This window comes from Psammomys obesus, unplaced genomic scaffold (assembly GCF_907164565.1).
Source record: "Psammomys obesus unplaced genomic scaffold, mPsaObe1.curated_primary_1811, whole genome shotgun sequence".
Taxonomy (NCBI): domain Eukaryota; kingdom Metazoa; phylum Chordata; class Mammalia; order Rodentia; family Muridae; genus Psammomys; species Psammomys obesus.
Genome location: NW_026588368.1, coordinates 4793711 through 4819582, shown reverse-complemented (window position 1 = coordinate 4819582; position 25872 = coordinate 4793711). Strand labels below are relative to the sequence as shown.

The window sequence follows — 25872 nt, the reverse complement described above, 5'->3', positions numbered from 1 at the left end:
TGTGTGTGTGTGTGTGTGTGTGTGTGTGTGTGTGTGTGTGTGTGTGTAGAGAGAGAGAGGACAAGCATAGAATGTGGAAATATAACAACCAGTTTAAATTAACTTAAAGCTGTAACAATGGTACTGATTAAAATGCTTCATAACAACCCAGCAGGAGAAACAGGAAGTAGGACAAAGTCAATAAATTACTGCTTGGCTATTTGAAATTCAAGCAGTGAGTTCTGTCCCTTTCTCCTCCAGAACCTTAATGCCACATTATATTTTAGAAATAAAGATTAGATTTAAAAGCTCAACATCTGTTTTCCAGCCTTTACAGTCCATCTGATAATGATGTTAATACTCACAGCCAATTAGATTTATCCATTGACTTGGTAAACTTGTATCTACATCTAGGGCTACTAGGTCCCACCAGTGGTGTCCCCTCCTGCTTTCTCTTGCTGGGCTTTCTGTGTGCTGTTTGGAGAGTCTATAAAGATTTTACACTGATATTTCTTTAACAAACTGCTCTCTCTTTGTGCTTCAGGGAAGATGGTGAAAAAAGTCTGTCCTTGCAACCAGCTCTGTAGTAATTATCTTTTCTTTCTTTTACTTTTGGCCCTGATTGCAAAGCCATGAGTTCTTTAAACTCTGAAGCTTCATTTAACTCCCTGTTTCCTACTTTCCATCCATCCCTGCACCCTTTTCTGAGATATTCCTTAACATGCTTAATTGCTATAATTACTCCTACTTCCAGAAACCACTTCATAGTCAGTGCTGTCCTGCGAGCCCAGCTGTGTTAGTCGTGGATCCATGGTGTCCAGGGATAGGAATGGGAAGATGGAGGGAGCCTGGGTTCTGTATAAAAGAGTCTCTGAGGCGCTCAGTATGTGCACATCACTGTTGGTTAGCCCTGGAAACTCAGCAATGATCTAGGCTAGACAGAGCCATGTCCTCACATCATTCATATCTCAGTAGAAGTTGGTGCTCAGCTACAGGGGAGAAGAATGCTACTTGGTTGGTAGAGCTTGGGTTTCTCATTAAAATAAAATGCAAATATTCAGCACCCAACAGGCTTTAAGAATCTATAGAGTTAACAAGAAAAATTCTGTGGGTGGGATTCTTTGGCAGTAAATGTGGCTTATAACAGCTGTTGGACACTTCTTAACCTGTTTGTGAAGTGTTAAGAGAAACTCCAAAACATGAATTTAGGGGAATAAAATCTATTGTACTTTATAAAGCTTTCAGGGAGGACTGGAAACACTTAAAGTTAGCACAGGACCCAGAAAGCCTATTAATCCTGTTTTACAGTCAGATACTACAATAAAAAAAGTTAACTACACGGTGACTGTCCCTTGTAGGGTAAACTGCATTTACAGAATACATTATTGAGGACTGTAGACTAAAATGAATGGCATTTGGTTTTAAAGGGCCCTCACAGCATCAAGAGCAGCTAGCAGCAGACTAGAAAAGTGTGACTTCTGGCATGAGCTCTCTGGACAAGCAGTGCTCACCCGACTTGGCTTCTCCTTTGGCATCGACAGCTCTGCTCACTTGTGGATATTTTTATTGTTTTGATCATCTGGCCTGTCATCCAGCAGGATGCTAGTCCTCGTGCATGCCACATGCCTGCTTTCTGGGTTTCCTTACTGTTGTGACTGCCCGTCCTCATGACCTGTGCTTCCTCCCCACTGCACCTTTGTCCCACACTTGCTATTCAAGGAAGGCTGCTTCGTGTGCTTTTATACTTTCCCACCTGGTTTCCTTCCGGTACTGTAGGTGAATTACTCTACTTTGTTACTGTATAATCCCCTGCAGTTCTAGCAGGCAGCACGTGACTGCAATTATTCCTGTCTTGCCACAGTGACCAGAAGAAGCATGTGAGCACCCTCACTCTGCAGCTTCACTTGAGTCAGCCTTCCTCTAGCACAGACATGCTTTTAGCCAGAGGCATACTCCCTAGGTGGTAAAGCAGGTACACCCTTTGATACCAGCTGAGGATTGCAGGGGTCATTTGTAGGTAGGGCTGCTTCTGGTGTGCTGCTGTGCTCTGGTGTGCTGCTTTGGCATTGAAAGCAGGAAATTGCATGCACTTAGTCCCAGAGTTCTTTGAGTATGGTAGGGCCTACTGGCTCACAACTTTGGTAACCTTTATTTACTATGTAGCAAAAATGAAGTCTGCTAATAAAATGGGGGATAAAAAACAAAAATAAGACCATGACTCTTTTTTCCCTCTTCCCTAAAACTTGCCTCTTCGAATAACCTTCAGTGTGCCCTCCAGCTGAGCAGAAATCAGGCAGGACACAGACTCCTCCTTTCTTTCTCATCAAACCATAGAAATAGAAATCCTTCATCGTAACCTATGCCTCCTGTCCCCTCTGCACCCTTACCTCAGCTGCATTCTCCTGTTGCTTCTACCCAGGAGTGCTTGTTCTATTGGGAAGAGTGGGGAGAAGGGATGAGAATCCTTGACCAATTAAAACCCAAGTCCTCGAGAAAACCGTAACTTCCTGGAGCTGAGAAGTTCAGGCACATGTTCCACTACCAAATCTAGTTCTTTACTCATGGGACATTGAGAGGAGTTGGAGACTTGACTCCTTCCATGTTTATATTTACAAATTTATATTTATGGTTTCAGGTGAAATTTTATTTTTGAACAGAACGTGTTACCTCTTGTTATTTCTTTCTGTTAAAGAGTGGCTAAAGAATGTCACAGTGTCCTCATGGTCTGGGAACCCCATCTTTTCTACTGCAAGCACTGATCTCTGCTTTTGTACGACTTTAACTTGCGCACTGCACAGTACTTCTTTGCCCTGCTTTCTACAAAGTCCCATAGCAGCCAGCCTGTGGGTCATATCACTCCCTCATCAGTGTGGCTCTGGGGATAGAGCACTGGCAAACAGTCCCGGTGTCACAAGACGCTTTGAAAGAAGCCCTTGCCCTTCATGCCTGCCATCATTCCAAGTTGTCGAGCCTTATCTGCAAGCTATGGAAGAGAAACCATTTTCATTACATGTTATGCAAAGGCAAATGGATAATAAAACATTGAAATCTTCCTCTCCTGCATGGCTTCCCAATTATTCTCCCCATTCTGTGGCTTGCCAGTCATTATCCTGTGACATTTTCCCCTTTCCCTGGAGTTATACCCCAGACCCCCTTTTAATGCTAGTATTATGTTGCTTACAATTCTAGGGACCAGCAGCACAAATACGGTTGGAGGAACAGTGAGTAGCCAGGCTGCCCAGGCGCAGCCTCCTGCCATGACTTCCAGCAGGAAGGGCACATTCACAGATGACCTGCACAAGTTGGTAGACAACTGGGCCCGAGATGCCATGAATCTTTCAGGCAGGCGAGGCAGCAAAGGACACATGAATTATGAGGTGAGTCTTCCCTTTTTCTTCAGCTTCCTGCACTACCTGTGTGTGTACATATATATACCTGGCATATGAATACATATCTCCGACCCAAGTTTCCCCTCCTTGTTAAGTGTAGAACCAATAAATACCATGGGAGGCTTTGTTGCATTTGCTAACACTAAGATTTGAGCATCTCAGCTCTAGAGCAGCATGCAGTATCACCCATTTTGTGTGTGGGTATTGCACCTATGCCAAATTCTGATTGTTACTTTGTTTTTAGGGTCCTGGAATGGCAAGGAAGTTCTCTGCTCCTGGGCAGCTGTGCATTTCCATGACCTCAAACCTGGGTGGCTCTGCCCCCATCTCTGCAGCATCTGCTACCTCTCTAGGTCACTTCACCAAGTCCATGTGCCCCCCACAGCAGTATGGTTTTCCAGCTGCCCCATTTGGCACTCAGTGGAGTGGAACAGGTGGTCCAGCACCACAGCCGCTTGGCCAGTTCCAACCTGTAGGAACCACATCCTTGCAGAATTTCAACATCAGCAATTTGCAGAAGTCCATCAGCAACCCTCCAGGTTCCAACCTGCGTACCACCTAGTCAGACTTGAGGGTGTTAACTGAGTGTTTAGGGGCAGGAAATGGAATGCTGGGGGGTGGGGGTGGGGAAGTAGCCTATATACTAACTACTAGTGCTGCATTTAACTGGTTATTTCTTGCCAGAAGGGAATGTTTTTAATACCATTTTGAGCCCTCAGAATGGAGAACCACCCTCCCTCTCCATTTGTTGGAGTTCAAAAAGAAGGAAAAAGCAGCTTTCTGGTGGGGGGGCTGATGAGACTGCTTTCCTGTTTCGTACCCACCAGTAAGGCCTAGGGCTAGAAGATACCAGAGAGCCCCAAGAGCTCAGTGTAAGCCTAGCCCATATGTATCTGTAAGTGGATAGAGCTCTTAATTTTGACATATGTCCCGAATTCCTTATTCCCTCAACAATGCACACCTTCAGACAAAAAGGTTCTCTCCCATTCTGATTCTGATCCCTACCCCTCAAATTTTTTTTTGCCTTTAACAACCTAGTCAGAAATACCAGGGGACTGGGGTTGCAATCCTTTCTTATATAGGTCATTATATGCTTTAAGCAAAAGATATTAGCAGCTTTGACTGCGGCATTAGCAATTAGGGAAAACAATGACGTTCCCTGCGGACATGTAACTTTGCCATCAGTTTTGATGTGGAAACACTGTGATATTATAAATGTTGTTGGACAACATTAGTTTTAAGAGTAAAATTTGAAAGGTTTAAAAGGTTCATACACACACACACACACACACACACACACACAAAGAAGCTAGCTCTGTCCTTTACTTATTAAGACACTTTAACTTTTTCCTTTGTATTTCCATTGTATTAGATAAATAAATGTGAATGTAAAATTGTATAAATTACTGTACTTGAATACTTCTGTTCTCCCAGTATTGCTTGCTGGATATTTTAGTGCCTTGGACTTCTATTGCTTCTGCTGTTAGCATCAACTTACCAGACCCCAGGTCACCAAAGGGTATGTGGAAAGAAATCTTAGGTCCATGTGACCCCAGCAGTGGATATGCCAAAGGGAAAATGAAAGTGTTTTGTTTTTGTTTTTCAGTCGTTCAGCAGATTTGCCTAGAGCAGGTGTAAGATGAGCACAGTGAGAAGTTGGCATCAGTGGTTGAAAAGAGTTCTGTTTCAGGAAGATTGAGGAGGGTTGTGAGCTGGGTGAAAGACAAGGACTGGAGATGTGGGGGACAAGCTCGTTTGAAGTGATGCCTGGCCAGTGAACAAATGACCTAGAAGAAATTAAACAAAATGAGAGGGGACTGGGCCAGATTTTAAGTTTGGAAGGATGACAGTGCCAAGTCACAGATGGAAAAAGTTGCTCTAAGTAAACCTGCTTGGTTGCCCCCACCTCTCATTGCACATGTACCACATATTTCTCTGCTTGAAGTACTGTATTGTGGAAAATGGAACCATTTCTGACTTTCCTAAGCATTGCAGGAAAAGTGCTTATTTCCTTTCCTATCCCTTTTCTTTTACAATGTTTAAATGGTTGCACAGTTGGAATCTACTGTGCTACCCGTACTTCTGTATTAGAACTAATACTCTCAAATTTTCATATCCTCCATTTCCCCTAATAACAGCAACCAACCAGTATTATCTAGTGCTATGCCTAGTTATATATAACGGGCAGGTTTTGGCAATAGGGACCTAATTGGCTGTTTGGGATCTGAAAAAGTGGAGAGAGAAGTAGAACTCCTCATTTCTTGGGTGCTTCCTCCTTCACCTTGAGTTGGGAACTGACACATTTCCAACTTCATGACACATCCCAGGAGTTACCACGCTAGCAAGAGCCTGGCTATGGGTACCTGAACTCCTTCTTCCTTTAAGAGTCCTGTTCTTTTTAAGTTGGTGTGGGCCCAAAGATACAAGTGAGAGCTGAAAGTTTTAGGAGAATAAAGTGTAAAGAGCAGGGCTTTTGTTTCAGGTCCTGCTACCAAAGTTGACTCATTTATTCCTTTTGAGAGAGGTGTGGAAGTGAAGCGGGTTATAGGATGATGGAGTACTTTGTTCCAGCGGTAGAGGGAGCCAATTGCAGCATGCCTTGTTTGGTTTTGGTTTTCGGTCTTTTCTCCCTTCACAAAGGTTTATTTACTGTTGATTTTCCCCCTCCTGTGGATGAAATAACTGAAGCCTAGAGGAACGAGCTAGTGCTACTGAACTGTTTAAATTATTTTTGTGTTAATAGTACACTTTGAGTATCTTTTTCCACATTTAAAAAGAACTTTCCGAATTATAAATGTTTTCCTTACGTTATTTAACAATGTACACTGTTTAAAACTGAATTCAAACCTAGGGGTTTCTCAGCAGCCGTTAACTGTACATTTTGCACTAACTCCGGGTGTTGCGCTTCTTGTAAGATTGCGCTTTGTGCTTCAGTTTGTTACCTTTGTAGACTTATTTAATGAAACCATTCAAATAAACCAAACTTGCTTTTGTTGAGCTGTGGGGTGTCATTCCTAGCATTAAAAAAAAAAAAAAATGCCTGTTCTCACTGGCCCTATTTTGAATTTTGTACAACTTATAACTGGATTTGTTGTTCCTAAGAACTTTTAGCAGCAGTTTTGCCCCAAACTAAAATCATGCTGTTAAGAAAGTGGTGCTTCTATAAGGAGTTCATTCCTGGTCCTCAGAAGACGCAGCACAGCTGTTAGGAGAAGGGAAATTATGGCAGACTGCTGTTAGCCAACTCTTCTGTAAGCATTTGTTCTGACTTAGGTCTTGGCTACCCACAAACAGGTCCTGTCTCCGCTTCAAGATTAGGCACAGGGGCTAAAGGCAATTCCCACAAAGCCTGTATGTGACCCCTGGGAACCAGATGGTGTAGCAACAGCACCAATTCCATCATACACTGTAACATAATTCAAAATAAAAAAATTTTCTTTAAGGATTAGGTAAAGCAAAACTCTAAATTCAGCTTGAGTAAAAAATTCATTGTTCATTTGGGGAAAAGAATCATGAAACTCCATTTAAGGAAGAGATTCCTGGGGCTGGAGAATAGGCTCAGCAGTTAAGTGTACTATCCTTGGAAAAGACCCAGGTTCAATTTCCAGGACCCACATGGTAGCTTACAACCATGATCTAGAACTCCAATTCCAGATGATCTAACGCCTGCTCTACCCTCTGTGGATACTACAAATGCACTGGCACATACATACAGACAGACAGACAAAACACACAAAAGATTAAACAAAACAAAAAGCCAAGTGCAGTGGTGCACACCTGTAATCCCAGCACTTGGGAAGGTGGAAACAGATCTCAAGTGAGTCCAGAACAGCCAGGGTTACACAGAGAAACCCTGTCTGTCTCAGAGGGGGGGAAAAAATACCTATTCCTTGGGATCATTATTTCCTTGCTTAGGGGAAAAAAACATTGGTCTTGAACAATTATATTATGATACCTCCTTTCTTTAAATGAGAAATTATGTGGTAGCTCCCAACAACCAACGGTTTCTCATTCAAGGTTCACCCAGAAGAAACCACCCTATGTAGCAGGAGAACCCACCTGGATGCGTTTTGCCTTTGCCAAGTACAGCCATGCAAGAGGCCCATTTACCAGCAATCTCAGTTCTGAGTTCCACAATTCTGTCAGGGTTAGTTTTCAAACATCACTTACAGCTCAAAAATGCAGCACTAATAGATGGGCCTGGTGGTGCATACCTCCTTGATCCTACCACCCTGCAGAGGCAGGCAGTTCAAGGTCAGCCTGGTCTGCAAAGCAAGTTTCAGGTCAACTAGGACTATACAGAGAAACTGTCTCGAGCACCCAAAAAAAAAAAAAAAAAAAATAGGAATGCTGACCAAGCGAATGCCGTAAACTTCTGCCTCTTAGAAGCATGTTTTAAACCTTTGGGGGGGGGGGGGGAAAGCTGCAACTACTGAGATGCATAGTCTTTATTACGACCTAAAGTATAAAAAAAAAAAAATCATGCTGGCTTTCCTGCTGTACACAGACTACACCCACAGGGTATTCTAAGTGTTGAGAATAGAGGCTTAAGTTCTAAACCATCAACACTGAAGCACTCACTGTAAGTCTTGGCCCATCTCTCTAAAGGGAGGCTACTTCTCAACTACCACCATGGCCTTGTTAATAGCACTTAGTGAAAATCATTAAAAACATGAGGCCAAAGGAAAGGTGAGATCACACATAATTTAATGTAGGTAAAATATCAAAACTGTGGCTTGATGGGCTACATCGTTAGGCAGCCTGCTAACTCTAAAATCTCAATACAGTAGTTTGAGAGTGAATGATGCGGAAAAAAAAAACATTTCATCTGTTGGCCTCCAATTACAGGGTGGGAAAACCTTGTAACCTAGTTGGCTTTCTCGACAGTAGTATCTAAAGTCCTCTAATGAGCTCAGAATGAACAAAGGTGTAAAAGCCTCGGGAACAATTCTGTGACCAAACTGCAGTTTTCCAAAGTCCTTCAAGGACAGAATCTAGTCATGTCTCGAGCTTCAGGATGGGTCCAGTTTCCTTTTCTTCAGGTCCTGGCTCTTCCTATGAGAGTCAGAGTTTCCTGTAGAAGATAATGGTTTAAGTACAGGAGGTTTGACTTTAAACAGTAATCATGTCTGGAGTGTATTGACTAGCAACCCTCAATTCAGACAACACATAATAAGAATGATAAGAATGACCATTGTGATGTCATTCCCATGATGACACATCTACTTTCTGGAGGAAGTGGTCTAAATGCAATCAGGCCTTTGCTTTCTATAAGTAGTGTGTCCAACATTTTGACATTATAAAACACTGTCATCAAAGTTTGGAGCTCAAGAGCCATGCAATGAAAATTTAACTGTTTTATCGTCAACATTCACATCTTTACTGATTGGATACCAAATTCTAGATCTAAAGAATAGATCTAGACCTGATGTCAAGAGCCCAAAGCTCAAATCACTATCACTATCTTCACCTGCATTTGCCTTCGGAAGATTCCATCCAGTTCTTTTTTGTTTTTGTTTTCCTTTGAGATAGGACCTTAATATGTAGTCCTTACTAGCTTGATTGAACCCAAGACTTTGCTTTCTTCCATTGGCCTAAATAACCAGTCCACAAAATTCATCTTAAATAAAGCGTATCTATACCTCATTTTAGCTCAAGCTGGCCTCAGTGGAAATCCTCCTGCCTGAGCCTTCTGAGTGCCAGGGTTACAGGCATGTGACACTCTGTCCCGATTATCCTTTTGTGTGTTTGTGTGTGTTTGCATGTATGTCTTTGTACCACTTGCATGCCTGGTGCCCGGAGTCCAGAAAGAGGAAGTCCAATCTCTTGGAACTGAAGCTGTAGATAGTTATGAGCCAGTATATGAGAGCTAAGAGTTAAACCCAGACCCTCTGCAAAAAGCAGTGTGCATTGTTAACTACTGATCATCTTTCCAGTCCCCCTAACTCAACCTGTTAAATGAGCTAGCACTTTGTCTATTTTACAGAACTGAACCCAGAACTGTCCTACCATACACTTCTGCTACCTAGTTCGTGCTGGTTGGTGCTGCAGGTCTGCAGGTGCCCGGGTCCAGGCTTTTCTTGTTCCTGGTGGCAAAGCCCATGTAGGACACCATCCGGGGTCACCACCTGGTTGTTGAGGGTTCGGGTGGCAGAGGCTTGGGGTGGTTCTGGTCTAGACAAGGGCTTAATGATGTCCTCTAAATCTGGAGTCAAGTCCCACACTTCAAGGTTGTCTTCAAGATTATCTACAAAGAGAACCACAGGGTTATTCACAGACACTTCCATGTTTTGACAGGTGTAATGGTGCATGTGGCAGTCAGTAGTGAGCAGGAAGATGGACAGTTCCAGGCCAGACAGTAAGACTGTGTCTCAGGGTTAAAAAAAAAAAAAAAAAAAAGAGGCTGGAGAGATGGCTCAGCAATTAAAAAAGTACAGACTGCTCTTCCAGAGAATCTGGGTTCAATTCCCAGCACCCACATGGAAGCTCACCTGCCTCTAACTTGGAATCCAACACTGTTATACAGACACTAAAAATCAGATGAAAGCTAGAGAGATGGATCATCAGGAAGTCACTTGTCATCAAGTCTAATGACCTGAGTTCAAAACCTAGAACCAATGCAGGACAAGAACTGACTACTACAAGTTGCCCTCTGACCTACCTTTGTATGCCAGCACACACATAAACATCTTCCTCTCTCAAAGAAACTTTAGAAGTTTTAAAGAACTAAAAATCACATAAAGTCAGAACTTTTATGACTCCTTTAAGATGAAATCTATAGGCTGGGTATACGGCTCAATTCACACACACACCCACACACACACACACCCACACACACACCATGAATTCTCTATCTGCCAAAAAGTACCCAGCACAAGTATTTACTGGTTAAGTCCTGACATTTACCTGTAAAGACGGCTTTCTCGCTGGAGAGTCCTGAGGCAGCAGTTCCGGGGGTGCTGTATTTTGGAGGGGCTGGAAGCACTGCTACAGTGTGTACAGAAGACAGGACAAGCCAGAGTCACAAAACTTGTCAACTCTAGGGTTAAGTCTGTTCCCCTCTTGCACAGGGAGCACCTTGGGGGTTCAGGTTCCTGACTCCAGGCCTACCTCCACTCTATGCAGTCTATTTCTCAGTAGAGTGGGGAGATCCAAGTGTTTCCTTTGTTTGTGGGAGATAGGGGCTCTCACATACCTTGAAATCCCTATAAAGCCAAGATGGCCTTCAATATCTGACCCTTCTGAGATAACAGCAGTGTGGTGCTGGGATGGAACTCAGGGTGCCAAGCAAGCACTCTACCATCTGAGCAACACCCCCAATCCATTTCCTCTTTAACATCGAAGGCCAAAGCCTTGTTAGGAGCCATCTAGCCTCGTGGTTGTGGGACAAGGGCAGTAGATCCTAGATTCCACCTCTAGCCTTTGAGCTCCTGGCATGGCCCAAAACCAAACTTTTAGGATAACTCATTACTCATGCTGTGCCCAAAATAGTATATGTTTTGTTTTTGTTTTTTCCTGCATTAATTTTACTGTCATGCCATGGGAGGAAATTCCTGCACCTTCACTTATACAGAGAAAACGGACAAAAGCTCCCTAGTCTGGGAAAGCTCCTTTACAAATGTCTGCACATCAGAAACATCTGATTCTGTGAAACCTAAGCTCAGATTAATTTAAGCTCCAATGTGAAGAATCTGCCAAAAGCTCATTATCTTCCAGCTTGGTCTTACTTGTTCAAAAGCCATCTAAGAGTCAAGTCTCCTAATACAGAGACAAACAAAGCAATTCTTCACTTGAATTTCAAATTCCAGAAGATAAGTTGTTAGACTGAGACAGGGTCTTACTAGTGAGACCTGGAACTCAAGATCCTGCCTCTGCCTTCCAAGTGCAGCAGATTAGGTCAATCACAGCCCACTGACTTCCCTAAAAAAGCCCACTGTCTTTGGAACTGGGAAGGTGCGGGGTAGATTTTCCCATCCTAATTCCATGGGGTCATTAGTCCCCACCCAGTAAAGCACGGCCTGGTGAGTCACAGGATCTCCCTCTCACACACCCTCAGGCTTGGCTTCCACCTCGGCAGGTGCAAAGCCCTGCTGTCGGGTCTCCATCTGCTCCCGGAACTGCTGCTGCATCTGTTTCTGCCGGAGCTTCCGGAGCTTTCGTTGGTAAGTGGCATCACTCTCCACAGTGTCAGCCAGACTGCTGCAAACCAAGTTAACCACAATGGACGAGGCACACAAACCACTTGCTGTTTTCAAAGGCAGGAGTGGAAGCGACCAAAGCCACACTAGAAGGGGCAAAAGAGGAAAGGGAGGGAACCTGAGTCCAGTACCAGGAGCTGCTGCTGTCCTTAGCCCCCTGTAGCCTAATGTTCGAATCATGTGAGTGGCTTGGTCTGCAAGGGGAAGTTGCGTCTTGTGGTTTGGGGGGTCCCAGTGTTTCATTCTGTCGGCAGCTGTTATATCTTGCCTGTTCTACAGATGGTTCAAAATCTTCTCTCTTTGTTTTAGTTAAATCCACTTCCAGAGGGATCTAGTAAGAGGAAAAAGAGAAAAATACTGAATGCACCTGGTACCCGGCTTTTCTAACCTGTCATGTCCATCTATATAGACACAGCACTTGGTCCTTGGCCCATCTTTCCTCTCAAGCCCCGTAAAGCTGACTGAATGGACCCACAACTTCCAAACTGGTGTTTGTTTTTTAACTGGGGTCTCTGTTTCCCATACTGATGTCTAACTCTTGGGCCAGGCAAGCCTCCTTGTCTCCATCTCCTTAGCAGCTGGGACTGCAGACATTTAGCATATTTTAAAAAAAAGAAATTCAACTGTATATCAAACCGGTTTGCATTAGTAAAGTTTAATAAAAATCAGTCTTTGATTTTGATGAAAAGTCTATATAATCTAATTTGAATCCTTCCCTGATGTCTGCTTATACCCTTTTCTTTGCACAGTGGCAGGATCTAAAATCCAGAACTTTAGGAGGCAGAGGCAGAGGATAGCTGCAAAGCTTAAGGCCACCCTGAGCTATAACTTGAGATTCTGCCTTAGAAGGGGAAGAAAGAGGAAGTGAAAGAAAGGAAGAAGGGAGAGAGGGAGGGAAGAGAAAGAAAAAAGAAAAGCTGGAATGCTCCAGACTAAAAAGGAAAAGACAGACTAAAAAGGAAGCAGTACAAAGACAGAAGGAAATACAAAGTTCTCCAATAAACATACACATACACAGAATATGTGTTACTGTAAAGCTGGCACACAGAATTTAAAAAGCAAAGCAATAAAAAAAATTTTAATTAAAAATAAACAAACAGCCAGGTATGCTGGGACACACCCTTAATTCCAGCACTCAGGATGCTGAGGCAGGCAGATCTGAGTCCCAGGCCAGCCACAGCAGTTTGCTTTGTTTTTATAAAACTGGCATTAAACTGTTATCACTATAAAAGAGAATTATTACCATTAAGATGGTTTATGCAACTGCAATGGGAACTACAATGAAACTACCTTAGAATGTACAAAACAGAAACGTGAAGAATCAGATCATCAACACTGCAGGCGTAGTGGTGCACACCTTCACGCGGAGGCAGGCGGATCTCTGTGAGCTTGAGGCCAGGCCAAGACAGCCAAGGCTACACAAACACTGTCTCAACCGCCTCCCTACCCCAACAAAGAGGTAGGGGGAAAGAGAGAGATCATCACCATATCCAGTGACTGTAACATTTTCTGTGAAACCTTTCCTTCACTTAGGACTTTACTCTGTGCTGAGTTGGTTCTTGTGAATAGTATGAAACATGAACCAAATCTCATCCTTTGGTCTGGGGAGACCCAGCTTTCTCAGCATCATTTGTCAACTCTCTTTGCCCTGTGAGTGTATGTGTGCACATGTGGAGGCCAGAGGTTGATGTCACTGGCTTTCTCATTTGCTCCACTTTGTATTTTGAGATAGGGTCTCACTGGGCTTGGAGCTCATCAGTTAATCGACTCTGGTTAGCCCAAGGGATCCTTCAGGCTTAGGATTATAAGCATTTGCTGCCCCACCCAGCAGCTTTTTTTTTTTTTTTAACTATTTTTATTTTATGAGCATTAGTGTTTTGCCTGCATGTATGACTTGGAGCCACAGACGGTTGTGAACTGCCATGTGACTACTGGGAATTGAACCTGGGTCCTCTGGAAGCGCAGTCAGTGCTCTTAACCGCTTAGCCATCTCACCAGCCCTTCCCACCCTTTATATGGGATCAAATTCAGGTCTTGCAGGTCTCATATATTTGGACATGGTTTTTGTACTCCAACTATCAAATATACTTGTTAAATTTTTATTTTTAATTGTGTGTGTGTGAATGTAAATGGAGGTGCCCATGAAGAACAAAGGGGTTGGATCTCAGGATCTACAAATGCATACACTGAGCCATCTCTCTAGCTCTTAATCTGTTTTTAAACTAAGATTTAACCCATTTACATTTAAAATAATTAGTGAAAATTACTACTTCTATTTTGCTAATTTTTTACACATCTTAAAGCTGTTATTATTCTTGATTCTTTTACTTCCTTTGTAATTTTTTGTATCGCTGGTTTTTTGTTTTGTTTTGTTTAAGAGACAAGGTTTCTCTTTATAGCCTTGGCTGTCTTGCAGACCAGGCTGGCAGAGGCAGACAGATGTCCAAGTTCAAAGCCAGCCCAGTCTACAGTGGGAGTTCCAGGACAGCCTGGGCTATACAGAAAAACCCTGTCTCAAAAACAAAATTAAACAAAACAAAAATATAATAAAAATTTAAAACCCTTAGGGATACCCATGGAATGGAAGAAAACATCTGTATCTCTTATTAACAGATAAAGGATTTTAATGTCCAGAATATTTAAAGTACTACTGTAATTCAACAGAAAAAAAAGTCCAGATAACCCATTAAAAATGGCGGCAAAGGACTTCAATCTCTCCAAGAAAGAAAGAAAGAAAGGAAAGAAAGAAAGGAAGGAAGGAAGGAAGGAAGGAAGGAAGGAAGGAAGGAAGGAAGGAAGGAAGGAAGGAAGAAGATTCCCAAATGGCCAACAAGCTTTTGGAACAAAAACCAAAGCCTCTACTAGGATGCTGAAACAGTAAGACCATGGAGAGAGCACACTGTACAGTGGGAACTTCTGAGAATATCAGTATGGAGATTTCTCAAAAGAAACAAAATAGACACAGGCTCCAGCACTCACACTTGTGTGTAGCTTTCATGAAACTGAAGATAGTGCTTCTAAGAAAAGGGACACATCCATGTTCACATCAGTAATACAACAGCCAAGGAATGACACTGTCTCTGTCCCCGGGAGACTAGTGTGTACACATACAGAGGAGGAGAGGAGAAAGCAGCATGGGGCTTGTCAGAGCCAACTGACTCTACTGGGCTCTGTGATGCTAAAAGAATGGGGTGGCCCCTGACAAGGCCCTCGGGGAGACAGAGAAGACAGCCATTCTGCCAGGCAGACACCAGCTCTCCCCAGTTAACTGTGACTCTAGCAGCATCTAGTGCACAGCACACTCCTGAGGCTGGTGCTCAGATCCCACAGGTAGATATGACAGAATGGAGGTGTGTACCTCAAAGCCACCAGAGCTAAAGATGACTGCTTTGAGTACATGTGGGGAACAGCAATGTGTGAGACAGCTCTGTGCTGGTTCTGAGGCGTCTAAGGCCACCCCCAGCCACAGCTCTCTGTGCAGGAGAGAGGCACTGTAAAACCTGGCCAGGTCACATCTGCCAGCATTAACCTTCCAAATCTGAAATAATCACTACACGCTGCCCAAGGCTGAGTCTTCACTTCTCCTTCCAGCCATCACACTCAGGGACACTGGAGGACTGTGCACCTGTGTTAGCACGCTGCCCCCACTCTACTCACTGCTAACCTACCTGTCGTGGAAGCTTATTTAGTGACCTCAGATAGTCTTTGTCCAAAATGCAATTTCCAAGCGCATTCCCAAAACTCCTACAGTGACAAAAAAGTAAAACGGTTCTGTTACAACATCCAAGTAATTGTCTCATCATCACAAAGCTGCAACTACAGGAGAGAAAACAGACTCTAATCTTCATTCAGTGGTCACTAGCCCCTGAGAACACAGCAGCGACATGGCACACAAGTCTCTCAAAACCCACCTGCTAGAGGCTTCATTCCTAGGGAGTGGTACAGAACTGATGGGGTCTTTAGGGTTATTGAGGATGGATTACTGGTCTCTTTCTTTATAAGGCCAATCAGTCCTGGGCTATGCTGTCTCAAGTGGAGCCAAATCATGCCTCTCTGAGTTGGTATACTTGGCAATTTGCTCTAAGAAGTGAACGGTGACTTAGCACCTGAAAGGCTTTGAGCTCGTCCTAGGAGGGAAGGGAGGAGCTAAAACAGAACAGTGTAGTCCGGATTCAACCACATATTTGCTGGAAAGTGCATAAGAAAACATGGGATCAGGAGAAATGTTATTTAGATTTCTGACCCAAACGAATGTGCCACTTCCTCTGAAATAAGAGCTGAAGTGAAGTGGCTAGAGCCCAGGCCCTTCCTTACCTGAGTGCCCGCTTCAGCCCATCAGTCACAGCCTCCTTCCTGGCCTTCTCCAATGACAAGGCCTTTGACCTGAGGCCCTCACTAACTCCATAACCCACATCCTCATGATAGGAGCCATCCTGAGGCAGAAAGGAAGTTAGAACTTTGACATAAGAGCTTTGCAGTCCTGCTGTTGGCGGCCCAGCCTCCTCTCTCACCAACAGCACTCAAACAAACCACACCTGAGACATGTGGAGCCAAGCCCTTGCTCAAGAGAACACAGCATAGAGTTTAAAAGGGTTGTTCGAGCCCCCAAAGAGGTCGCCACCCACAGATGGAGAGCTGCTAGTTTAAACTGAGGTAAGGGGTAATAGGACACAGTACTGATTTAGATAAATAATAACAGCTAATCCCCTATGGCACTTCCGTTCTGCTGTGACATTATAATCAGATTAACTGTCACTGCCATGTGCACGCGCACACGCACACAAACACCTTTTGTATTTATGTAGTCAAACTTTTTTGTATCAAAATATGACACATCCTTTCGAAATTCTTTTGAGGGGCAGATGAGCAAGGATGTTTAAATACTGCCATTGTAGGCACCCAGGCTGAGACACACCCCAGGTCTACACTCAGACTCCCTCCCTACTTTGTCTACTGGGTCCTCCTAGGCAGAACGGGCACCCCACCCCCTCACCTTTAACTGCACCTTTACAAATGCACAGACTCCCACGTAGAACTTGCCATTGTTGAGGTCAACAAAATCTAGGAATGTGAAAGAGAACCAGTTGGAAAGATACTGATCCCTGTACCTCATCCACTTTCCTCAGCTGGCAATCAAACCCACCTACTCTGTGTCCTGAATCACTAGGACTCTCTCAAGCACGAGTAGCGCAGTTATGGGATAAGGAACATGAACCAGTCAACATTCGCAGAGAACATACCGACATTCTGCTGGGTGATGGAGTGTGCCCAGCCATTGTAACCAAACATCTCATTGGCCAGATTAATCACCCGATGACCTTCAATATAACACACCTAGAAAATAAAAAAATTTAAGAAAAAAACTATTAAAATGTCTTTGGCATTTTTAGGATTTGGGTTTTCGAGACAGGGTTTCTTTGTGTAGCCCTGACTGTCTTGGACTCGCTTTGTAGACAAGGCTGGCCTTGAATTCACTGCAATCTGCCTGCCTCTCCCTCCCCAAGTGCTGGGATTACAGGTGTGCACCACCAATCCAGCTGTCTTTGGCATTTTTAAATGTGAATAAAATTAAGTTATTCCTCATGTGATTTTTTTTTTTAGCAAAACTTCCATTTCACAGGAATTCTCAAAATATTTCAGAAATACTTCAGAAAATCAAGCCAGAACTACAAGTCTATCTCTGGGAAGGGATCAGACTTAAAATAAAAAAGGGTCAGTGTCAGGCTGACATCTGACATGGTGTTTGGGGGGACAAAACCAAACACAGAACTTTAGCATGGGGCGCTTGGGAGTACAGCGCATGCTTTGCAGGCAGACTACAGGGACCCTGTCTCAAAAACACACACAAAAATAATTAATCAGATTGGAAGTGAGGGGCAAAGCGAACATTTTTCCCCCCCAAAGGAAACATTTTTAAAGATTGATATAAAATCTCCACACAGACTCTCACACAGACTGTAGCCTGGGCTACTGCTGACGACAGAGAGGGCCAGAATGCAGTCCTCCCAGAGTCACTACAAAGCATCCAGTAGCAGGGACCAAGGGCCTCAGAATCCATGGAATCTAGTGAAAGCAAAAGGCAAAATCTTCTCTGTCAACTGCTAGATATGTGCCCAAGACTCACTCACCTTCTGGCCTCCTCCGGCCATGCGGCTGCTGATGTACTCCGGGCCCAGCCTCTGCCTCAGGGCCTTCTGGATGGCCTGGTACTCTTCTGCTGTGTACTGGCTCTAGAGTCCAGAAGGGAAATCAAATGGCTTCCTGGGCCCCTCCTCCCACAGTGAGTCCCTGAGTTTGCAGGCACAGCACCTCTTCCCACTCTTAAACACTGAGCAGAGCTGACACACAGAGCAGCAGCAGGAAAGCATCCACATAGCAGGCATGAGACTCTAGTTCCATCCTCAGCCCAGGGGCAAGTATTAGGCACATCATGTATACATGAATCAAAGCATCGCAAGGTACCCTATAAAATAGTCCAACCTACACACTCATTAAAAGTTGCTTTAAATGGCCATGAACTTGACACTAGATAGGTCATGGATCTAGGGAAACCTAATATAATTCTTTAAAAAAAAATGCATAAAATGGCTCTTACTGATATATTATTATACCCATAGATCTGTGCATCACTCAGTCCTCGTCAGAGATTCACAACTAGACAATGTGCAGAGAGTTAGAGACTTTGCGTACTCAGCCATAAGTGGGGTGCCATCATTAACCCTCTCCCCTAAAGCTTAGGGATCTATGCAGAAAAGGAAGCATAGATGCCTTCTAGACACAACAGGACTGACACAAACTCATAGAGACAGACTGTAGCAGCACACACAAGACCTGCACAGGTTCAAACCAGACAAAATCTCAGCACTGAAAAGAGTAAACGGATACAAAGACTAGCCCCTAACCAAGCTGTTAACCAAGAAGCCATTTGCAACTGGTAACTGCTGGGAAAGGAAGACTAGGAGTGCCTGGGTCTATCAGGGGTCACTAGCTGCGTCGACCACACGCTGCGGGAAGCCCCATGCTGTGGAGGAGCTGACCGGTAGAAAACAGACTATATGGTTTGCTTTGGTTTTTGCTTTTCTTTGTGTGTGTGTGTGTGTGTGTGTCCTTTTTATTTTTTGTTTTTTTATTTTGTTTTTTTTTGGGGGGTTTTTTTGGTCTTATTGATTTCTTGTTTTAATTTTTGTTCTCTTTTTTTTTTCCCCGTTTGGGGAAACAACATGAAAACATTAAGTTAGGTGGGTAGGGGGGTGGGAGTATTTGGAAGGAGTTAGAAGGGAAACATGATGGGATTATATTGTAAGAGAGCTGGACATGATGATGCACGCCTGTAATCCCAGCACTAGGGGAGGCAGAGGCAGGCTGATCTCTGTGAGTCTGATGCCAGCTTGATCTACAACGTGAGTCCAGGACAGCCAAGGCTACACAGAAAAACCCTGTCTCAGGGGGAAAAAAAAAATGCTGGGCATGGTGGCACACTCCTTTGATCCCAGCACTTGGGAGGCAGAGGTAGGTGGATCTCTGAGTTCGAGGCCAACCTGGCCTATAGAGCTACAGAGCAAGTTCCAGGACAGCCAGGGCTACACAGAGAAACCCTGTCTCAAAAAACAAAAGCAAACAAACAAAGAAACAAACAAAAAAAACTAATACAAAAATGTTGCTTCAAAATATTGAGAACCTGGGCCTGAGAGATGGCTCAATGGCTAAGAACATTTACTGCTTTTCCAGGAGACCAGAGTTCAGTTCCCACATCAGCTGGTTCAGTCACCTATAATTTTAGATCCAGGGGATTTGGCACCCTCTTCACAAGCATGTATGTCTACACTATACATCCAAATTGGGTATATTAAAATATATGAACACATTACTATATTATAATATTATAAGTAGGAACATTATTATAATATATGAACACAAAAATTGACACCTAAATGTAATCCCTGTACTATTGGTTTTTAAATTTTTATTACATTTCTAACACTTATTTCCCATATGCATGTGTAAGTACACGGTACACCTGCAGAACTCAGTTCTCTCTTTTCATCCTGTGGGTCCCAGGGATGACTTCAGGTCATCAGGCTTGGCAGCAGGTGCCTTTAATCTGCTGTGCTGCCTCACTGGCCCTACTATTAGTCTTTTGCTGTAAAGTTCACAAATATACTTAGTTTAACAAAGGCCTTGAAACAAAATAACAAACTCGGTACACCATGCTGGGGATGCAATAGCTCAGTGGTAAGGCACTACAAAACACTGCAAAACAGAACAGCAAAGATCCTGAAACACTGCATCTAAAGAGAAAGAAATACAACTATCTTACACACATGATGACAGTATTATTTCACCCTAACTTTCCTCACTTAAGCCCCTTCTATAAGGGAAGCACCAGTTACCTGTCCAAAGCACAGCACAGACTTCCCACCAGCAAAGGGAGGGCAGTTGTTACACCCTTCATGCACTGCTTCTTCAGCCCCAGCCATGTTGACTCTGTTTAACCAAAACATTAAGATAAAACTCAAAGAATGCTAAAGGCAAAAGCAAGTGCCTCTATCCCACATCAGAGAAGACACTTACTTAAGGGACAAAGTCTCTTAAGGGTCAGCTATGCTCTGCCAAGACCCAGACAAACCTTTGTTCCTACCTTCCAGTTAAGACATTTACTATTATGGGCTAGAAAAGTATACTAAGAGAATAGTGTGCTTTATCAGTATTACAGAATTCTTGCTGTGGAGGTGGGCGGTGGTGGCACGCACCTTTAGGCCCAGCACTCAGGAGTCAGATGCAGGCAATCTGTCTCACTTAAATAAAATAAATTCTTGTTATGAGAAAGCAGTCCCTGCACTGCTACCTAAGAGTCAGTACAACAGTGAGAGACAGTAAACAACCTGTGTATGGTCATCATTTCACATGTGTAATGCTACATATATCAAATCATCATTGTCGCTGGGGGTGGGGCAAATGCCTACAGGCTCAGCTGCTTAGAAGGATGAATCAGAAGGCTCACTGCAGCCCAGCATCTGGACAACACAATCACCCCAAAACAACACAATCACCACACCGTACACTTCATGATGCTAGAGGGAATAAAGAGGCTGTTTTGAGAAAGAACTTTACTCTGGAGCCCTGGCTAGCCTGAAACTCACTATGTGTATCAGGGCAGCCTTAACCTTGTGGCAATCCTCAAGCCTCTGCCTCCCAAGTGCTGGGATTAAATGTGTGTGCCACCACACCCACCTTAAGAGCCTATGTTTTAATGTTAAAAACTAAGTCACAACCATCTAGCCTATGGACAATCTAACGCTGGTCTCTGTGGGGTTAAGAAGGAAATATAACCACAATAACTCAACTGTTTTCCAAGAAGCATACTAGTTACAGGGAGACTACCAGAAAGGAAACAAGCCAGGTGCGGTGGAGAACCAACTACCTGGGTAGTAATCAAGACCTCAGCAGAGGAAAAAAGGAGTAAGAGCAAGAAGAAAGGAATGGGAAAGTAAAACCAGACAGCCAGGGTGATGTTCAAGATGACAAACAGCATTGCCTTAAACTAGGCTATACTGTAGGCCGGCAGCAGCTGGGAAATTGTAAAAAATGCAAATTCTCACTGGGGGGGTAAAACAAGCAAAATGGTTTTACTCTTTTTCCATTTCCTCATTACCAAAAACATTTCTAGAAATTTGTGGAAGAGGAAGGAGTAACAGAAAACAAGACATTGTCACTGGAGGAAATTTGACATTTCTCCCTTCCAGAAAGCCTACACACACATTTTATAGACACACTGTATTATTTCACGCAAGTGAAACTGACAAGTTTACACAGTCGGGCGCGGTGGTCCACGCACTGTAATCCCTGCACTCGGGGAGGCAGAGGCGGGTGGGATCTCTGTGAGTTCGAGGCCGGCCTAGTCTACACAAACCGAGTCCAGGACAGCCAAGGCTCCACTGAGAACCCCTATCTCGGAAATCAAAAACAAAAACAAGGTCACAGACACAAAGTAGAAGTGGTACTAGGAACGGGAGGTAACGGGAGGGGGGAGTTCTAACTAGGGCTTCATGACTTATTTAGTGGTGATAAAATGTTGTGGAACTCGATAATACTAGGGGCTCCACAACCCCCCCCCCCCCGGCCTATTAGTAACCAGAGAACTGTCCGCCCCTAAGGAGTGAACTTAAAGGTACTAACGCATGCCTCATTTTTCAAAGTCCGGGAGGGCTACTCTCAAAGTCAACCGTTTCTTCTCAACCCCACCCGACCCCTCCAACTTGGCCAAGTCACAGTCTGGTTAACAGCGCGCGGGTCTCGAGGTGGCAGAGAAGCGCCACCACCGCCCGGGCTGCCCTCCCGGGCACGCGGTCAGCACCCGGCACCCCGCGCCTCCCGCACCAGCCGAGCCCCGGGGGCTTCCGGACGCGGCCTCTCCAACCGAGACTCCCGCGCGCTCGACACGCGCAGCAGCCGTCGGATCGGAAGGGCCCCCGGGCTCGGCGGCGCCGCCTCGAACCACCCCGGCGAGGGCCTCCCCCCAACTCACGCGCCTCGGAACGCGCGGCACGCCGGAGCTCGGTCCCGCCTACCGGGACGCCGAAGGGGACTCGGCCGGGGAGACGGAGGCGAGAGCTCGGAGGACGCTGGGAAGAAGGTCCACGCCCAAGGCATAACTGATGAAGGAGCCGTAAATCAAGCCTGAAGGCGACGGGTGCCGTAAAGCAGCCTGTCGCAAAGCGCGCCGCGGGCTGCATCCAAGCTCTGAACCGCATGCTTCCTGGGGTTCCCGCCGCGTGCTGCCCCGGTCGGCCTGGAGCCGGGGCCCCTCCACCGCCTCGGCGATCCTCGCTCTCCCTGCCGCTTCTGTGACGGACACGGTGAGGCCCTCCGGCCATTTTGTCAGAGCCAGCCTCGCCTAATGCGCTCTAAACTAGGCTGAGGAGTTTTGTTTTGTTTTGTTTTGTTTTGTTTTGTTTTGTTTTGTTTTGTTTTTCAATCGTCAGGCTTTCAGATTGTTACAGTTTAATCAATTCATTATCTGGCCTTTATCCCCAGGATCTCACGTGTTTTCCTGGATGACGGACTTCAGGAGCCTTCCCGGGAACTGCAGAGTCAGATGCAGTTAGTAAGTAAATCCAGAGGGGAATCCAAGGTGGCGGCGCCGGGAGGACCTGACCAGCGGGACAGCAGTGTCTGCACAGAGACCAACAGACCGAACTCTGGGCCCTAAAACACCAGTGATTGTGTTTCCCAGGTGAGAGGAAACCCCACGGTGTGGGAAGCAGTGGGGACCAACATCAGGTCACCCAGATAATCTCTGGAAAAGGTCTTGGGCTCTGGCAGGCACTCAGCCAACTGCCCAGAGGTCTTCCTGCACGCCTGACTCACTGCCCCAGACAGAACCGAGGGCCTCAGAGCACCAGAGACTGGGTTTTCTTGTCAGGAGGAAACCCAACCAGGAGGAAAACCCACCACGAAAAAAACATTGGGGTCAGACCTCAGGGCACTCAGCCGACCCCCCCACAGAGTGCTGTGCTCACCTGCCACTGATTACTGCTTGAGTACTGGGGCACAGAGCTCCAGCCTCAGACCTACAGAAGCCTGGGATCCACGAGATCAACCCCAGACACTGCTCCAAGGAGCAACCTGTCTCCCGAGCCAAACTGACCAAAACGCTGGGCTCCCTGGTTCTTCAAGAGGCCTGCACCCAGCAAACACACTCACTGTAAGAGCAGCAGCTCACTAATTTCAGAGCAAGAAACCCAGTGGCAGGGCCGCTATCTTCAGGACTCCTGGTGAGAGGAGAGCCCCGCTGACTACCAACGACCACAGTTAGCACACAGGTCCATACGCCTGATAAGCACCGGCCATTCGGTGACCATACCCAAGAAGCTGAGGAGGCCTCCTTCAGGAACAACCATCTTCCTGCCAAGGGGATTCTCCCCACCCTAGGATTCCAGCAAGCACCAGAAACTAACAGCCAACACCTGAGACAGCCAGATGGGTAGAGGCCGGCGTAAAAGCACAACCAACAAAAGCCAAAGCAATATGGCATTGGCATCTCCAGAACCCAGTTATCCAGGGGCAAGTAGCCCTGGACACCCTATCATAAGTGAAACTCAAAATGACCGTATATCTGTGCTTATGAAGAGGATAATGGAGGAAACAAATAAAATATGTAAAGAAATACAGGAAGATAAAGACAAAAAGATTACGGCCATCCTTAAAGAAATAGAGGAAGATGCAGCCAAACAGATTATGGCCATCCTTAAAGAAATAGAGGAAGATACAGCCAAACAGATTAAGGTCATCCGTAAAGAAATACAGGAAGATAAAGAAAAACCGATTACAGCCATCCTTAAAGAAATACAGGAAGATGCAGTCAAAAAAATTACGGCCATCCATAAAAAAATACAGGAAGATGCAGCCAAACAGATTACGGCCATCCGTAAAGAAGTACAGGAATATGCAGCCAAACAGTGTGTGGCATTTAGAGAGGAAGTAATTAAATCACTGAATGAAATAAAAGAAACAGAGGAATGTTCAAATAAACAGGTGAAGGAATTGAAGGAAAAACAGGAAAATCTAGTCAGACAGGTGAAGGAAATCAAAAAAATGATTCAAGATATGAAGATAGAATTGGAAAAATAAATAAACCAAAAGTCCTTTAGTACATCGTAGGGCCAATAACCAACAAGACAAGGATATTTGCACAGGACAGCGGCACCAACTGCGAGACAAACTCAGCGGCTTCCTGGTCGAGTTGACCACTCAATTTACCATTGAGTGGGTACAACAAAAACATCTTTAGCCAGTGATGGTGGCACATGCCTTTAATCCCAGTACTCAGGAGTTTGAGGCCGTCGTGGTCAACACAGTGAGTTCCAGGACAGCTAGGGCTTCCCAGAGAAACCCTGTCTCAAAAAGAAAAGCATCTTTTGAGACTGCGCTACTGACCAATGGAAGATTATCAAACTTGCCAATCCTGGTGGTACAGGCCTGTAACCCAAGCAGGAGATCAACTTGATGAAATTGGTTGTCTACTTCCACCATGTGGATTCTGGGGGGGAAAAAAACTTTATGGGGTAGGCAGTCTTGGCAGCAAACTCCGTGACCCACAAAGACACTTTTGCAAGGCCTGTGTTTGTTTAATGACTATTCTAACAAGATTGTGAGATAATGGCTCCCCATAAGCTGATTGGCAGTTTCTTTTTATTTTTAATAATGTGTGTGTGTGCCGCTAGGTGCACATGTGCCATTGTGCACGTGTAAAGGTCAAAAAACAAGTCTCTAGAGCCTGTTCTCTTCTTCCATCTTTAGATAGGTTCCAGGGATTGAATGCAGGCCATTAGGTTTGCACTGGAAATGTTATTACCCTCTGAGCCATCTGATTCAACCCCTTCCTTTTGTGATTGCTGATATTAAACATCTTTTCATATTTTGGGTATCATATGTCTTATTTGGAGAAATGTCTACTTGGATCCTTTGTATATCTGTCTGTCTATCTATCTGCCAGTTTTTCCGTATATGGTTTCTGTGTAGCCCTGGCTGCCCTGGAGCTTGCTCTGTAGACCAGGCTGGCCTGGAACACAGATTCCTGTGTTCCTGCCTCTGCTTCTCAAGTACTGGGATTAAAGATTTGTACTGCCAACAGGATGAGGTGACACACGCCTGTGATCCCAGCACTCTGAGAGACAGAAGCAGGCAGATCTCTGTGAGTTCGAGGCCTGGTCTATAAAGTGAGTCCAGGACAGCCAAGGCTGCACAGAGAAACCCTGTCTCAGAAAAAAAAAAAAAAAAAAGATGGAGGTAGGGAGGATGGTTGCCACCACCACTTGGCATCATCACCATCATCATCACCATCATCACCTTTACAACCAGGACTGGCCTCACAATCACTGTCGTTTCCTGCCTCTGCCTCCTAAGTGCCAGGATAGCGGCTGTGAGCCGTGGCACCTGATTATTTACCCTCTCTTAAAATAGGGATATTTGGGTTTATTTGCTGTTACAGGAGTCACTTGTGTATTTTGGTGGTTTATCCCCCTATCAAATATATAGTTTGAAAATATTTCCTCCTATTCTGTGGCTTGTTTTTCTTTTGTTTCTTTTTTCTATTCTCTATATTCAGTTCTCTATATTGAATGCCTGGAACTGGCGCTATAGATGTGAATTCACAAGATACACCTGCCTCTTGTCTCCCAAGGGCTGGGATTAAAGGTGTGCACCACAACCACCCAGCAGTTTGCCTCTTTTCCTTTTTTTTTTTTTTTTTTTTAATGTTGAAGCTTTTTAGAGTGGCATCCTGCTTGTCCTCTTGTGCCTTTGAT

The 25872-nt window shown here is 44.7% G+C and overlaps 3 protein-coding genes across 23 annotated transcripts in view; 2 read left to right on the top strand and 1 right to left on the bottom strand.

Moving 5' to 3' along the window:
• Nucleotides 1-6365, top strand: part of Wnk1 (WNK lysine deficient protein kinase 1) — a 129664-nt gene extending 123299 nt beyond the window's left edge. For 8 of the 17 annotated variants that reach the window (XM_055604249.1, XM_055604247.1, XM_055604248.1 and 5 more), the window contains 3 exons: nucleotides 524-565; nucleotides 3169-3356; nucleotides 3613-6365. In XM_055604249.1, the coding sequence (XP_055460224.1) occupies nucleotides 524-565; nucleotides 3169-3356; nucleotides 3613-3930 (548 nt within the window). In that variant the 3' untranslated portion in view covers nucleotides 3931-6365. Of the gene's footprint in view, nucleotides 1-523; nucleotides 566-2245; nucleotides 2329-3168; nucleotides 3357-3612 lie in introns of those variants that run through there. The other 9 variants (XM_055604263.1, XM_055604262.1, XM_055604251.1 and 6 more) reach the window with 2 other exon arrangements.
• Nucleotides 6366-8062: 1697 nt separating this feature from the next.
• Rad52 (RAD52 homolog, DNA repair protein) lies at nucleotides 8063-22275 on the bottom strand. 5 transcript variants are annotated; one of them, XM_055604182.1, is made up of 12 exons: nucleotides 22092-22275; nucleotides 19957-20050; nucleotides 17695-17796; nucleotides 16807-16900; nucleotides 16560-16627; nucleotides 15881-15999; nucleotides 15235-15310; nucleotides 11698-11897; nucleotides 11419-11567; nucleotides 10275-10355; nucleotides 9394-9615; nucleotides 8063-8442 (listed from the first exon to the last, which is right to left on the bottom strand). In XM_055604182.1, the coding sequence occupies exons 1-12, from the start codon at nucleotides 22214-22216 to the stop codon at nucleotides 8381-8383; spliced, it is 1392 nt and encodes a 463-aa protein (XP_055460157.1). In that variant the 5' UTR covers nucleotides 22217-22275; the 3' UTR covers nucleotides 8063-8380. The 5 variants fall into 5 exon arrangements, with proteins under 5 accessions (XP_055460157.1, XP_055460158.1, XP_055460159.1 ...); XM_055604183.1 differs by having other exon boundaries at nucleotides 11419-11564; XM_055604184.1 differs by having other exon boundaries at nucleotides 16572-16627.
• Nucleotides 22276-22282: 7 nt separating this feature from the next.
• LOC129674287 (uncharacterized protein PF3D7_1120000-like) lies at nucleotides 22283-24983 on the top strand. The gene is made up of 2 exons (XM_055604188.1): nucleotides 22283-22422; nucleotides 22601-24983. Exon 2 carries the CDS (start codon nucleotides 23546-23548, stop codon nucleotides 24194-24196), a length of 651 nt encoding a protein of 216 aa, XP_055460163.1. The 5' UTR covers nucleotides 22283-22422; nucleotides 22601-23545; the 3' UTR covers nucleotides 24197-24983.
• The last annotated feature ends 889 nt before the right edge of the window (nucleotides 24984-25872 follow it).

Bases quoted from the DNA above. Each gene is read 5' to 3' on its own strand.
- Rad52 (XM_055604182.1), bottom strand. From the start codon at position 22,216: ATGCCTTGGGCGTGGACCTTCTTCCCAGCGTCCTCCGAGCTCTCGCCT. The intron at 15,311-15,880 runs GTAAGGAAGGGC...TTGTCACTGTAG, and splicing joins GGGCTGAAGCGGGCACTCAG to GAGTTTTGGGAATGCGCTTG. The intron at 10,356-11,418 runs GTGTGTGAGAGG...TACACACTGTAG, and splicing joins GGTGGAAGCCAAGCCTGAGG to CAGTGCTTCCAGCCCCTCCA.
- LOC129674287 (XM_055604188.1), top strand. From the start codon at position 23,546: ATGGGTAGAGGCCGGCGTAAAAGCACAACCAACAAAAGCCAAAGCAAT.